Here is a 16,182-nt window from a genome sequence, read left to right as displayed (position 1 = left end):
TACATTACATTTTTGGCTTAGTTTCGGTCTTCTGTCTGAACGAATGATAATTGAGACTTTTCCATTCATCATCTCTCAGAAAACTGTATCAAAATGATGAATGAAATCGGATTTCAGTTTCATCTTCAATTCTCCAAAATGTCTCCTGAAACGGCCCACGTGGCCACCATGCAGTCCTTTCTCCAACGAAGAAATTGAGAATTTTGACTATAAGCAAGTCGTGAGAACGCCATCTATTGGCCACCTAAGAAACTCGGAGCAAATAACACCAACTGCCTGCAAGATGAGCGTGAAAAGCCAGCTAGATTGTATCTTTATGACAAGTTTCCTTGTTATAAAAGATGACAATAATTGAGATAACTAAATAAAACACCAATTGGGAACAAATCATTCATAAACAAAAAAATTACACGAAAATCATCACCAACAGCGTAAATGACGAGGCACTTCATAAACGATATGAAGATCCAGGCATACCAACATGGTAAGATTTAACATCGAATTTTGAACAAAAATATTACAGTTCTCAGCATAAGGTAATTGAATAAAAATTGATTTATTTTTAATTCAGATTTCTGAACTTACTACAGACTAATTTAAATAATAAAATATCTTTAATTCACCTGCGTTAAATGCCGTATAGATTGCTCATCTCCTCCTCCTCTCTCAGACCTTATTGATCCTGGTATGTTTTACCCCCGACCAAATACATGCAAGAAACAAATTCCCTTACCTTTAAAATTGTCATTTTGGGTGTTGATGGAGCTTGGGGGGAATCTTGCGAAAATAAACATATAAGTAGTGTGAATGATATATCAACATTTACATATTAAAAATCTTTGGAGATTAACAAGCTATATTATTAGTGTTGAAGATATATTTCAAAATTCGTCATAAACAGATCATGTAGAATTCTTCTGAATTCATCTGCTGAATGTGATAGATATTTGCATCATCATTTATGATGCCAAAATATCTAAGAACCATTGAGCAATGTATAGGAGTAGGAAGGGACTTTACGGTATGGTTGCAATGAGAATGGGTGCTGAGCAGCTGACATGCTGTATGTGATGACAACAACATATTGGAACAATAATATATCTATTTACAAAATTGCACCAAAAGTAGAACATTTTCAACTTGAAAATAACTATAACTCAATATGAATTTCATTCTGAAAGAATTCATTGATATTATTGACGGCCAACTTTGTTTTATTGTCCATAATTACCGACAATAATCGTTCATCAGTTTGACATTATGTAGAGGATTAAGGCATAAATGCATTGAGTATGGGAGCGTAATGGTGCGAATTAAGCAATATTCTGAAATTGCAATGTATATTAGTCATTGGCGGGCCAATAAGCTGCGTTTTATCCAGTTGGAAAGCAAGATCAATTTGGCTTTCAAACAAATCCTTAGGCTATAGCTTTGCTTTGTGACGAATCTTGGTGTGATAGCAGCATTGCCCTATTGCAAGGAAATTGCGATATATTGCAATTTTGTAGGCATATTAATGCTCCAGTCTGAAAGATAAGTTGGTTTGTTCGACGAAAAAATCCTTAGTCTATATCCTTGCCATTCTTGCCAATTTGCCTGGCTTCCTGTTTTGTTGCTGTATTACAGGGCATTTGCAATATATAAGATTTCTGTTGCGTATTCATTGATTGAAGGCCAATATACGGCATTTTATCAAGCCTGAAGCAAAAGTTTTTAGGGCAAGAGAAAAAGTCCCGGGGCTATAACCTTGCCATTTTGGCGAAATTTCCCTTGCTGGAAATATTCCTCATTGCGAGGAAATTACAATAAACTGCAAATTTCTATGCATAAGGGAACGTTAGACTGCATTTTACTCCAAAAAGGAATAGTTGGTTTGCTCCCACAAAACATCATAATAAACTTGCTATTTTGCATATTTTGTATCGTTTGCAACATTCCTGCATTGCATGGATATTGAAACATATTGCAAACGTCCATGCATATTAGAAGAACACTCATTTGTAATCCATCCAGTTTGAGGGAAAAGTCGTCGTGGCCCCTAAAAAATTGCCAAAGGCTCCAGTCTTGATATTTTGATGACTTTTGCAGGACCTGCAACATTGCAATAATGCAAAAGTTGCAATATATACACTTCATTTGCATTTTTCGGCATAACACATAATCCTTTCCCTTTCTTTAATTTGAAGCAAAAACTGGTTCCTTTCCCAAAAACATCCTCATTGTCTTGCTATTTTGTGTGTCATGAGTTTGTTTGCAATCTCGATGTATTACAAGCAAATTGCAATATATTGTGATTCCGAATGCATATTTGTCATTAGAGTCTCAGTAGACTGCCTTTTATTTAATTCAAAGCTTTAAAAGTTAGTTTGGACCATCTAAAATCCATTAGATTGCATTTGATCCAGTTTCAAATTAAAGCTGTTTTGCCCCAAAAACAAAATCCTAGGCGTTATTTCCCTGCTTTCAACACTGTTGTATTGCAAGCAAATTGCAAAATATTGTAACTTCCCACAAATCGGCCACTAGAAGCCCAGTGACCAACATTTTACCCAGTTAGAAGGAAAGATTGCTTCGCTATTTTCGACGAATCTTGCATTCATTGCAACATTACCGTATTGACCCTATTATTATTATTATCATGTTGCACACTGCACCTTCGTCTGGGACATTGCAATGAGTGTGAATATTTTTTGTCCTTTATAATAGCCTTGCCTTCTGAAAAAGTAATTCTGGAATCAAATGATTGCATGGCCTATTCATGACTTTCTTTTGTAATTTAATGATTTGGGTCTAAATATAGTATTTGTCCTATAGTTTTGACTTAGTGCCATATAAATGAAACTAAACTGTAATGGTCATGTGATTATAGGAAGTTATCATTTGATCACAGGTTGAATTACGCTTTAGTTTGAGTTCAGTTTCAGCCTCCTAACCAAACCAACGATAATTGGAAATTTTCACTAATTATGTTATGAAATAGTATCAAATTGACCCATTAATGAAATCGTGTCCTCTAAGGCGGCCACATGGTCACCATGCGGTCCTTTCCCACAGAACAATTTAGAGGATTTTTTACTATAAGCAAGTCGTTAACGCCATCTATTGGCCACCTAAGAAAATCAGCGCGAGTGGACAACTGCATTTTCAAAGATGGGTGAGGAAACTAATTAGATTATTCTTCTTCCCATCTTTTTCTCATAATCTAAAATGATGAATCTATTGGGATATCTAAATTTAACTTCAATTAGAAAAGAGCATTTCATGTAAAGGAAAAATGACCCAAATTCGACGCAACGGAAGACGATAAAAATCAACTTGCCTACAGTCCTCCCCCCTAGCGGAAATGCCACCGCCCGTCATAGACGATATGAAGATCAGGCAGACCAACAAAATGAAATATAACACCAATAATTGAGACAAGAATATTGCAGTTCTGAGCATAAAATGATTGAATCAAAGTGATTTACAAAAGTGGTTTCTGAAGACTTACTACAGACTACTTTAAATACCAAATTACCCCACACAATCTATCTGCTTCAAAAGCTAAATATAGATTGGCAGATCCAAACAATCCAGGCATATAACAAATCGATGCAACATCAATTTTTGGACAAAGAACACTGCAGTTCTGACATAAAATAATCGAATCCAAAAAGTGATTTACAAAACTTAAGGTTCTGAACTTACTGGAATTTTACTGAAATACCAAATAACTTTACAATTATCTGCTTTAAAAGCATATATATATATATATATATATATATATATATATATATATATATATATATATATATATATATATATATATATATATATATATATATATATATATATATATATATATATATAATACTATTATCATAAACAGCCCTTGGCTTGGTGAAAGTGAAACAAAAATTGAGACCTGATATCCTATCACAATAGTGACCAAACTTCCGTTGGCGGGAATGAATACATACCAAGCCTGTGCTATAAGTTTCTCTGATAAAGGATTTAGCCAGGAGCGCTGCCTAAGGCAGACGTAACTGCATAAGAGACTCTCTGAGCTCCCCTTTGACTAAAAATGCATCTCTGCTGGGTCGCCAGCAAGTCTAGCAGAGAACAAACTCTGAACAGACTTGAGGAAAGAAGTTTAGCTTCCGACTCCGTCTTATACAAATTCAAGTAGAAAAAGACAAATGCATATCGTTTCCTGAATAAGAGACTAACCTAGAAATCGCCTCAAACTTACCCACCCTTTTTCGCTGTAGCTAAGGCCGTGAGAGAAAAAGCACCTTCTTAGTCAGCTGTCTCAAAGTTAAGGCTTCAATGGGTTCAAAGGCAGGGGAGCATGAAAATTAAAGTACTTTCGACAAATCGGAGAGCCAATTCAGCAAAATGGGACGTTCAATCTTAAAAGAACGCAATAAATCATGGATGATTTTGCTGGTAGAAATCTCTAGGAGATGGAGCTAAATGTACTGCTCAGCATTAGCGGTAACCAGTAATGTCGAATATGAAAGTCCTTGACTTTCCCTAGGAATAACAGAAATTCAGCTATCTTAGCAATGAGGTCTAGGGATGGAGTGACCTTCTTTACGACACCAACCTATACATTGTCACCTGACTCCCCGATACAGATTGAGAAGAAACCACCTTTTCTTCCACCATCCGTCGATCTCGTGCCTCCCGATTTCTTCCAGATATGACACGCCCGTTATGTTGTCGCAAAACAGGCCACTGCTCTGTTGCTGAGATCTGAGAAAACACCAGGAGGGCCTCTTCTACCTGAATTCCTGAGATTGATTGATTCCCCGTTCCCGATCTTCCCAAAAGGCCCGGAGCCTGGGTTTCCTCCAGTTGCTCCCCAACCCTGATCTGAAGGTATCTGTGTAAAGATGAATGTCGGGAAGAGTCGATAGGGCTGCTCAGGTGTCAGAATTTTACTTCTTCACATTACCACAGAAAGGATTCGACAGGCAGAATCGACACCGGACTATAGACATGTTCTCGTTGCGAGTCCCAGCAATTTCCTGAGACATACCTGAAGAGGCGCGTCAGAAACGGACCTGGAATTAAGAGAGAAAGAGAAGACATTCTCCTAGGAGGCTTCTTTCAGCTGATACCGGCTGTTCCCTGTGGACAGGAACACCCTGTTATGGGGCTGCTTGTATCTTCTCTCGGGTTAGGAAAAGCCCTCAAAAGGAAGAGGGAGAATATCATCTCTAAATAAGTCATGGATTGAGTTGGTACTAAGCAGCTCTTGCAGGTTGAACGAATTCCTAGTACCTAACAGATTTTAAGAAGAAGTCCCTCGCCACTTACCGTCTCCTCTAGAGAGGAAGGCAATGATCAGTCAATCATCCAGACATCTCAACATCCTGTATCCCCGACGATGCATAACTGCTGACTGAGGAGACATGACCCTCGTAAACACCGAAGGGAACTTTGAACTGGAAGGTGCCAGCGGAAGACCGCAGACCTGAAATTTACCTCGAGAATCCGTATGAACTGGAGATCTGGGTACACATCCCACCGAGACCATCAATCCCCCTCGACTGACTGCAGCACCGATTGTGCAGTCTCCATCTGCTTCACCGTCACCACCCGATGGTTGAGGCTGAAAAGGTCTGTGGGCCTCCGCACCTCCGGCTTTTGCTGCGTGAAGACTCTGCTGAGAAGCCTGGAGAGAGAAGCTGGTTCCAACGCTCCCTTCTCCAGCAGGGCGAATCTCCCTCGCTAAGAGCCATTCCCCTGATGGAAGACAGGGAATAACTTGGAAAGGTCGACAGGGGAGGAGGGGAGGACAGAGGAGGAAGGAATGGAAAGGAATTTGATGGCCCAACCTCAGGACCTCCCACAGCCCAATCCTCTGCCCCCACTCCTCGATACCCATGCCAAGCGGGCAGAACAACCTCCCACTGCAGAACATGCGAGGACCATATCTCTACTTGGAAAACCCCGCAACGACAGAGACCGATGCAGCTTATTTTCAAATGCACCCTCTTAGAATTGTCCTCACAGGAGACTTCGAAGATGTTCTCTTGGAAAGACGCGGACACCTCTGAAGACAGGCTTTAGACCTTACCATATATGGCTTAACTGATTCAGCAGCAGAATTGGTGGCGACAAAATTTACCATACTAGCCTACATCTTCCTCCCGGAACAAGGAATTGGCTAAAGCTAAAGGAGCTCTCAGGAGAACCCTCTTATGAACGTCCGGATAATGCGGTGGAAGATGACTAAGACAGAAATCACGTTTCTTCTTACTTACAAAAGTCGTTGATGAAGCCAAGGCATTAGCCTGATGAGCCAGACCCATTGATACAGAAGTTATTAAACTGTCAAACAGTCCCGGATCCGAACAACATCAACAGAGAGTGCGAAAGAGCCTCGGTCTGATTACGTAGCACAACTAGTGCCGCTGCTTCCCTAAGGGAAATCCCTACAAGACGAGACGATGCTGGAGACCTCGATAGGATTGCTTCCACAGATTCGTTGAGAGGCAACCTGGTACCTGCCGAAGGATTACCACGGACTGAATAGATCGCCTTCCTAGGGGGAAGAAGAGAAATATCCTGCCTATTAGAGGCACCACTGAAGCAGGCGACCGTCAGCACTCCTCAAGGCCTGCCTAACCCGAGTCAAACCAAACTAGTCAAGAAAAGGAAACAGGAGTTGGCTTAGTGGCATAGAACGACTCGAAGAGAGATTGATTTGGCGCATCACGGATGGTCCGACTCTTGCTTGAGGTACAAGGAGTGACGTACTCAAGCATATGTCTGTAGTCCTTACCACTGGAAAGAGGACATTCCAAATCCTCTGGAATTTCCTGAACATCCGGATGAGCATCAAGATCGGCCATGTCCGAAACGGTCCATGACAGACGAAGAGGAGGGGAGGAGCTGAACGGTGCCCAGGCGATGATGAAGGGTCAACGAACAGACCAAATCAGAATGCTGCATACCTAAATCTAACCCAGTGCCGGACCTGAATCCAATTCATTGATTCCACGGAAGGAAGAGGGAAGGAGCGAGACCCAAACCGCCCACATTGCTACCAAAGGGGCCAGTGAGAAAGCCAAACCCGGTTCCTAAACCTGCGGAGGATGAGTAAGTGAAAACGCTTGAGGAGAGACGGAAGAAGATGAAGAAGGGGAGAATGAAAGAGGGGTGGGAGTTACCAACGACGCTTCATGCAGCGGAAAAGGTGGGTGATGAAAACCTCGGGCCGATCATCAGATGGTACCTGAGCCCAGTCAAAGCTCGGATCACAGGGCCGAACTAGAAGCGACCAGCAGACTCAGGAAATACCAGAATACCTGATGCTTGAAGCGGAAGCAGAGGTTACATATACCCGAAAGGATTGAACCTGGAGCACTGGAGGCTAAATTTTGCTGAAGCTGAGTTCTCACTTGACTGGAAGATCTTCTACCAGGAAGGCTGAAGTGCAGAAGGAAGGCGGAAGGAAAGGAGGAGAACAGAGGAATGACTGACGAAGAAAAGGTTACCTGAGAAGAGGGGATGTCAGGGTTCATAGAATGAGAAAGAAGATGGAAACTGCAGGAAGGGCAGAAGAAGAAGAAGAAGGAGCCATGGGGGAACACATGAGACTGAAAGAGGGCTCAGAGAATGTGGGCAAGGAAGGGTGAAGCTACAGATAATCCAGAGGAAAAAGCAGAATCCTTAGAACGAAGGACAGAGGTGAGACAGAATCCGCCCCTCCTGATAATCCCTGAAGCATGTCCGACATAAATTGGACACCTCCTGGACGCATATTCTCTAATGTTGAAAAACCCATTCAACCAACAACCTCTCACCAAAAGTCTATATCCTTTAGACAGACCCAACAAATCTGCATTATATTCGGCCAAATCCCTGAACGATCATGCACAAACCACTCTTAGAAGCAACAATGAAAAAATTATACAGATAATTTTGAAAAGAGACGCTACTCACGTGGTTATGTAGGTCTATGTCCCTAGGCTGTTTTTTTCAGGATGACTGCACACACACACACATACACACACATACACAGGTCTATCACCTTGAAAGAAAAGCATATGGTTACTGCAAGGCAGTTGTGTTAGAGGCAGAAGGAAACCAGTCGGACACTCCAGTGCTTTATTACACGTCCAATCAGTACAGAGGCGTGACTGCAAGTAAGGTGCAGACGCTGGGAAACATTGGCGCCAATTCCACTCTCCTCCTGACAACATACATCACACACAATCAACCATCCTACATCCCCCCCCTAAGATTATGGCATGGCAGAATGGCAAAATATTAAATGAAAATAATAAGTAAACATGTATTAAATGCATATATATAGACAAAGAAAGCTGTAAAAGGAAGATCCCATAGGACAAAAGCAATGGTTAACACTGAGTGTCACAACATACAAGGACATGCATGGCAACAATATATAGTACATGCATAAAATATGTTTGCACAACAGAATTTCTATCCAGTTCAGCTTACTGAAAACAAAAGATAAAATGAGCATAAGGGACAACAAAATGTAATTGTACAAGGTGACACAAGCACAAGCATGGGTTAACGCTCGATATCACCCATGACATACTCGCCCATCCATGAGGGTTGCACTGTGCGCCTTTTTGGACGAGGTGGAGCAGGTTCCAGGCTTGGGGAATGGCTGAGGACGTTGGGGTTGCCGTTTTAACACTTTCAGGTGCTTCCTGTTTCTAAGTGACACCCGACCGCTTCCATCCAACCTAATGAGATACTGTCGGTGGCCCTTAGACTCCACTACCAACCCAGATCGGTCCCAGGTTTTGGTTACAGGATCCTGCACTCTTACCCTGCAGCCTACAACCAGGGTAGAAGCTCCTGGTACCAGTATATGGTGGGGTCTCCTCTTGGGACTCTGCCATTCGTAGCTCCCTCCGCTGAATTATCTCATCCCAGTGTCTCTCCACCTTGTAATGCTGTCTGGGTGTTGGCACTCCATCTCTGAGCTGCCTGCCGATAGCGAGCTGTGCTGGGGACTTGTCAAACCCCTTAGGGGTGTATTGAGGTACTGAAGAATTGCCAGGGATGCCTTGTTGCAATCGAGGCTGCCTCCTTTGCCTATGTTAGACCTGATGATCCTCTTGGCAGTCTTGACTGCTGCTTCGGCCCCCTTCCATTAGACTGGGGTAATGGGCTGACGACAGGCGTACCGTAACCCCCCATTTTCTGAAGAATGATGTGGTCTCTGCACTAATGAGGTTTGTGCCCCCATCTGTCGAGATTAGCTCTGGTGCTCCCCATCTTGTGAAGTATGTCCTCAAGACTGATATAATTCTTGATGACGTTGTGCCATGTGGGAAGTGTGCCACTTCCAGCCACCCGGTGAGCCTGTCTGCATAGGCCATGTACATATGGCCCTCCAACTGTAGCATGTCCACCACTGTCGACTGGAATGGGTATTCTGGGGTGGTGTGAGTACTAATGGTTCAGCAGGTTGTGATGGAGCATGTACATCACAAGAGGCACATCCATCCCTGTGGCTCTGCAGGTCGCCTTCCATCCTGGCCAGTAAACTGATTGTCTAGCCCTGCGGAGCATGGAGTCTACCCCCTGATGTCCTGCATGAAGGCCTGTAATGACTTGACGGCGAAGTTCCTCTGGGATGAGCAGACGTGGGCATCCTTGTTCGTAAGTGTAGACTATCAGGTCTTCTACCATAGATAACCTGTCCCTAACTGGAGTAAAACTGACGTAGGCAGGCCACCTCCTGTGCCTTCTGCGGGCACCAGTCATTTGCTGCAACTTTAGCTGCCAGCAGTTGGTACACAGGGTCTTTAGAGGCTGCTTCTTTGACCCTCTCCTCATCCAGTATGAGGCATTCTTGCTCAAGGGCGGTGGCCGAAGCAGCGACAAGGGCAGCAGTCATATCCTCTTCAAGTTCAGAATCCTTGTCATCTGGTTCGCAACGGAGAGCAGGGAAGCGTGATAAGAAGTCAGCAGCGCAATTCCTCTTTCCTGGCAAGTATCTTACTTGGAACCTGTATTGTAGGGTCTTCTCCTTGAGACGGAAGAGTCTTGGGTTTAGTATATCCTTCAGCTCTCTATCACCCAGGAGCTTGACCAGCGGGCGGTGATCAGTCACGATCAGTAAGTTGGGGCAGCCCAACAGGAGTAGCCTGGCCTTCTTGAGACACCATGTGACAGCTAAGGCTTCTCCCTCAACAGCAGCATACCCGCTTCAGCTCGACAAATGGCGGCTCCACATAAGGCAATACGCCACCCACCCTTGCAGCAAAATGGGGCATCAGCCGAGGCACAAGCACAGTACTGCTGCAGGATGACAAACCCAATCCCATCCCTGCTCCAATCTGTTAGGGCCGCTGTAGGTCGGGATTTGTCCTAGTATACCAGCCCATCCTTGGCCAGCTTGCATATGGCCTCCTGTGCTTGGCGGAATCTCTCTTGTAGGTTGCTATCCCAGTACACATTCTTGTAGACTTCTTCAGGAGGTCTCTAAAGGGTTCCATCAGCGGGCAGTGGCGAGGAAGGGTGCCAACTGGTTGACAAAGCCATACCATGACCTGATGTCAGTGACAGAGGGGTTGTCTGGCATAGGGAATCTCCGTATGGCAGCTAGACTCTCCTCTGTGGGCCTGTAGGAATCCCATCCCAGCTGGAATCCGACGAAGTTCACTTCTCTTCGGCAGAAACTGAATTTCTCTGGCTTGAGGGTTATGCCCTTTTTAGCACACGTGTCCAAGAAATTATAGGTGTGCCAGAAGGCCTCCTCGACGCTGTTGTCATACAGAAGAGTATCGTCCACACATTTGTGTTTTTGGGGGATGTCCTTGATGGCGTCATCAAACCTCTTGGTGTAGGCATCTGAAGCTGAACAGTGTCCCATGGGTGTTCTTCTGTACCGTAACGCCCCAGGGTGTGATAAAGGTTGTGAGTCTGCGGCTCTCTTCATCTAACTCCACCTGGTGGAAGCCCCAATGCGCATCTGCCACTGTCTTGAAGGAATGTAAAGGCACCCCAGAGATCATGTCGAAAGGAGCAGGGGTGTGATGCGTCTCTCTCCTGCAGGAGGCATTAAGGCGTTGAAAGTCCACAGTGGCGGGGCTGACCTGACTTCTTGGCAACAATGACCATCCTCGCACACCATTCTGTTGCTTCACCAGTGGGTACCTCCTCAATGATGCCCTTCTTGATGTCCTGGTCCAACTGCTTCTTCACTTCTGACTCCCAATGCTTTGGCACTGATGCTGGGGTGTGGCATGCATAGGGGTTGCCCCGGCAGTAGGTGAATATGGTGCGGCTTGCCCTCCATGACTGGGAGGGGCTCCCCTCTGTATTGAAAGTTGATGATGAAAATGGCGCAAGAGCCACTGCTCCAACTTTGGGACGTTCTCCTCCACTGGTGGAAAGGGCATGGATGAGGGCTTGGGCAGGGATGGCCCAATGGGTGTGGGGACCTCATGCTCCAGTGCGAGGGCTCGCTGACACTGGTAGGTGGTGGGGAAAGGATGGGGCACGAGGCCAAGGTCCCACAAGCAGCCAATGAAAGGAAGCAAGACCTTGCAGACTTGATAAAATACACTTCTTGGACGGTTGTCCTGGCACCGTACTGAATGCGAAGAGGGGCAGTCCCCATACACTCCAATCGAACATTGGCAACATCACGTGAGGCCCCTGCGGTTTTGTGAAAGGGCAGGTCTTTCAATGAGGGTCGACAGCAAAGTGGGGCCTGCAAACACACACTTGGGCCCCCCGTGTCTACCACAGCCTGTACAGGCTTGTGACCCTTTAGGCCTAGGCCCATGCACTGATGAGGACACTATCACTTGTATAGTAGGCTGCACACTGGGTTGTACCCGGCGGTGACCGCTCCCAGTGTTACTGACGAAGCAGGGGCATCACTCACCATCTTCTTCTTGCTCCTACAGAACCGTTTCAAGTGGCCAATTTTTTGACAGCCATGACAAACACTATTTCTCGCCAGGCACAAGACCTTCCTTGGCTCATGCTGCACTCCACAGTTCCCACACATACGAGCATTGATGGAAACTGAGGACCTCTCACCACTCTTCACCGCTGCACACTCAGGGGGGCTGGGGTCTGTCTCCACATCGGCCGCACGTGGCTCTTGATGCCATGTGTCATGCTGGGGCATGGAAGCATCTTTGCGGGCTGCCTCATATGTCGCACACACCGCCCTTAAGGCATCTACACTACAAATGGAATCACACGACCTATAGAGGTCTCTTTTCAATATCTCATCCCTTAGACCTACCATAAGCTTCCTAATAAGCATATATTCGGACAAATCACTATGACAGCTAGGACACTGGAAGCCACAATCCATGGCTTTTTGAGAGCACTTTGCAAAATATTCACTAATTGACTCCTCACATCCTTGCATATACACAAAAAAACTCAGCCCAATGCACGGCCTGGTTGAAGCACGCAGAACCATGGCCCCTATAGCATCCAAAGCCCCTTCTGAGACAAATTAGCCCACTGTGCATCACTATACCTGGCATCCAGTGTACGTTGCAACTCTGGGGTGCAGTGAAGCCTAATATGTTGAACTGCATCCGTTGGTTGAAGCTTATATAGCCTAAGCCACTGTGTCATGGACCGTTTCCAAGTCCTGAAGGAGGCCGACGACATTTCCAAAGCACACTTCTCTGGTAGTGGTGGGGCTGGGGCCCTGGGACTGCTCTGTAGACACAAGCCACTCGCCATTGTAGCCAAGCGGTCATTAAGGGCTTGCAACGCATCTCGCCCTTCGGCAACCACATGCTGAAGAGCTGGTGATCTTGGCGCTACTCCAATGGGAGTACTGTGGCACCCCTGGAGGATCGTCGTGCCCTCCTTGTCGTGAAAGACGGTCTCCTGGTGTAGACATCCTTATCCTTTACAACATCCTACTCACTGCGCCATGTTAGAGGCAGAAGGAAACCAGTCGGACACTCCAGTGCTTTATTACACGTCCAATCAGTACAGAGGCGTGACTGCAAGTAAGGTGCAGACGCTGGAAACATTGGCGCCAATTCCACTCTCCTCCTGACAACATACATCACACACAATCAACCATCCTACAAGTTGTTAGTCAAAAGATATTTTTTTCATGTTGGCCGTTTGTTACGAAGAGACAAAATGACCATACCTTTACATTATGTGAAACTTCAGCTCACTCTCACTGTACTTTTGCATCACAGTTCCACTTCACTTCAATCTTTCCAATCCGCTTCACACACACACACACACACACACACACACAAAGAGAGAGAGAGAGAGAGAGAGAGAGAGAGAGAGAGAGAGAGAGAGAGAGAGAGCGTTTCATTTTGAAGGTAAAAAGCTTTTATTTTGCTATTTTATGTAATGATTCAGGAGTAGGTCTAACTTGAATATCTCGAGTTAATATCTGCCGCTTTCACTCCATGGCCAACGTTTCCCGGTGTTCGACTGACTGTGACTTCGTCTTCTGTTGTAGTCTATAGACTGTAACACAAGACGGTCCTCCATTCATTGATGTTATTCATATAAATATTTAACCGTAAGTCAATCTATTCTTGGTTAGGCCTACTTGTACTTGAGACTTATGCAATGATAACTACTTATTTCAAATTGATGTTCGAATGGTGTTTTTCTTTTTTGAACCACCCTGTCATTCTAGCCTCGCATAGGCACCATAACCCCTGAAGTGGAGACTAGCCTCGAATATACCACAGTGAGCCAAGAGCTGGTTTGAATTATTATAAAAATAAAAAGCCTCACAAGAAGCCGTCATTTGTAGGGGTTCGTGCGAGGCTAGAAAGCAAATCTCACTAAGTTTAGTGAGCTTGAGAGATTTCTGTTTGTCTCCTTCAGTTCCAAATCTCTCGAGGACAGGTAAGGGAAAGTCCTTTAGGGACTCTATAGCTGATGTTATGAAATGAACCTTGTTGATTAATAATGGCCATCGGAAAAAATGTCAAAAGATGCTTAAAATTGTCGTTCATCTAAAAAAAAACTTTGAAAGTTTGATGATGGATAAAACTGACGTTAAATATCATGACAGTTTCTGGACAGTGCTGCCAACATGCACAATTCAGTCAGACTTCGCGAGACAAAAAAATAATTCTCAACTTCCAATGTTTCCATCCTCTTTCCTCCCAGCACTGAATGTTCTCTCTCTCAGAGAGAGAGATCTCTCTACTTCAGTGAAAATGACGAACCAACACTAAATAAAGTAATAAACGTTAGAGAGAGAGAGAGAGAGAGAGAGAGAGAGAGAGAGAGAGAGAGAGAATTTGCATTGAAAAGCATCTAATCCAGTACAAAGTTAACGAATGCCGTAACTGTAACATTTTAGGCCTATTGTCTTTAATTTGTGGTTATGAAACCTAGTATATCTGTTTACAGTTGCAATCGTAAAAAAAATCTTTAAATTTTGCCATAAACTAATTCATATTTTATTTTAAAACCCCTATTGCTAACAACATATAGTCCAAGGTCTTGAGACCTTGATATAGCCATCGAAGCTTACGTTGAATTTACAAGATAGAACCGATGAACTTTAGGTACAGCAGCTGTGGGATGCGGCCATAATCTTTATTTCCAGAGAGACAAACGCATCTAAATCTATAAAATATCATGTAACAAATAAACAAAAGTACGTGTAAAATGTGGGTCTACTGACCGTGTAGCCTTGGTTTCCAAAACAGTGAATGGCTTCACCATTTAGGTTTTATCCTCTGAAAATTAAGAAACATAAAATTGGCGAAATCGACAACTACGGACGTGTCACCTGTCCAGTACAATTTTGAAAGCGTAAGAAGATCGTATTTGCATTGAGCGCCAAGATATTCTCACCCCTATTTTAAAAGACAAAAAGGCTGCTTTCTGCATTATTTATCGCAAAGCAATACTCTCTTTGACAAAGCAATTCTTGTGAGCTGTTAACTCTTATTTTCTCTTGAACGAGTAATTTTTCTCGAAATTCTCTCTCTCTGTAATTGCTGCTCCCATATGAAAGTCACTAGGTGAACCAATCTTGCAGAATCAGGGGTTGGTCAATTATCGTTGTCATTTTTTTTTTTTTTTTTGTGATGTCTGGTTCCCAGTGCTCTAATGGCTTTAACCTCGTCTTTTGTATAGTCAGCAACCTGTAACTCAAGGTCTTCTTTGTTCTAATACTTTATCGAAGTCATACGTAAAAACACTATATTGTAAGTCACTTGTACTGAAGACAAGTGCAATGAAAACAACTTATGTGAAGCTGAGGTCAGAAGCGAAGTCTTCACACGGACACAGTGTCTGCATAGTTTGGTTTTCTTTCTGAACCACCTGTCATTCATCAGGGCTGCCAATATTAATACGTCTGATCAGGACTACCAACTGCTCAAAATCAATCAGTGGCACCAACTGCTCCAAATCAGTCAAGGCTGCCAACTGCACCTGGAGTTGCGATCTCTATACCAGTGCTATGTAGTTCGGTGATCTTCCACCAGGCGGGCTGCAAAGCCTTGCGGCCATCTTTAAAGGTCTGGTAACCCGCAAATTGAACAGGACTAGTGCGATAGTGAATTTTTTTTTATTATTAATGTTTAATGAGTAAGTGTTCAGCGAATGTTTAGAGATTAGTGAGTAAGTGTTTAGCGAATGTTTATGAGTGAGTGTGTAGTGATTGTTTATGAGTAAACATTTAGTGAATGTTTAGTTTAGGGTTTAGTGAATGTTTGTGAATGTTAGTGAATGTTTAGTGTGTAAGTATTCAGTGAATGTTTAGTAAGTGTTTAAGGTTTAGTGAGTGTTTTGTGAATGTTATTGAATGTTTAGTGTGTAAGTATTCAGTGAATGTTTAGTGTGTAAATATTCAGTGAATGTTTAGTGAGTATTTAGTGAATGTCTTGTGAACGTTAGTGTTTAGTGAATGTTTAGTGTGTAAGTATTCAGTGAATGTTTAGTGAGTGTTTAGGGTTTAGTGAATGTTTAGTGTGTAAGTGTTTAGTGAGTGTTTAAGGTTTAGAGCATGTTAGTGTTTAGTGAATGTTTAGTGTGTAAGTATTTAGTGAATGTTTATTGTATAAGTATTCAGTGAATGTTTATTGAATGTTAAGAGTTTAGTGAATGTTTTGTGAATGTTAATGTTAGTACATTTTTAGTGTGTAAGCATTCAGTGAATGTTTAATAAGTGTTTAGGGTTTAGTGAATGTTTAGTGAGTGCGTAGTGTTTGGTGAATA

General features: G+C 43.5%; 1 protein-coding gene across 1 annotated transcript; it reads right to left on the bottom strand.

Moving 5' to 3' along the window:
• Nucleotides 1–11,791: 11,791 nt before the first annotated feature.
• On the bottom strand, nt 11,792–12,427 carry LOC136842142 (uncharacterized). The gene has a single exon (XM_067109502.1). The coding sequence runs from the start codon at nt 12,425–12,427 to the stop codon at nt 11,792–11,794; it is 636 nt and encodes a 211-aa protein (XP_066965603.1).
• Between the last annotated feature and the right edge of the window lie 3,755 nt (nt 12,428–16,182).

This window comes from Macrobrachium rosenbergii, chromosome 9, assembly GCF_040412425.1.
Source record: "Macrobrachium rosenbergii isolate ZJJX-2024 chromosome 9, ASM4041242v1, whole genome shotgun sequence".
Taxonomy (NCBI): Eukaryota; Metazoa; Arthropoda; class Malacostraca; order Decapoda; family Palaemonidae; genus Macrobrachium; species Macrobrachium rosenbergii.
The sequence above is the reverse complement of the archived record's forward strand: the minus strand, read 5'-3'. Positions and strand labels throughout refer to the sequence as shown.

What these genes read in the sequence shown, in the direction of transcription:
- LOC136842142 (XM_067109502.1), bottom strand. Translation starts at nt 12,427, where the DNA reads ATGGTTCTGCGTGCTTCAACCAGGCCGTGCATTGGGCTGAGTTTTTTT.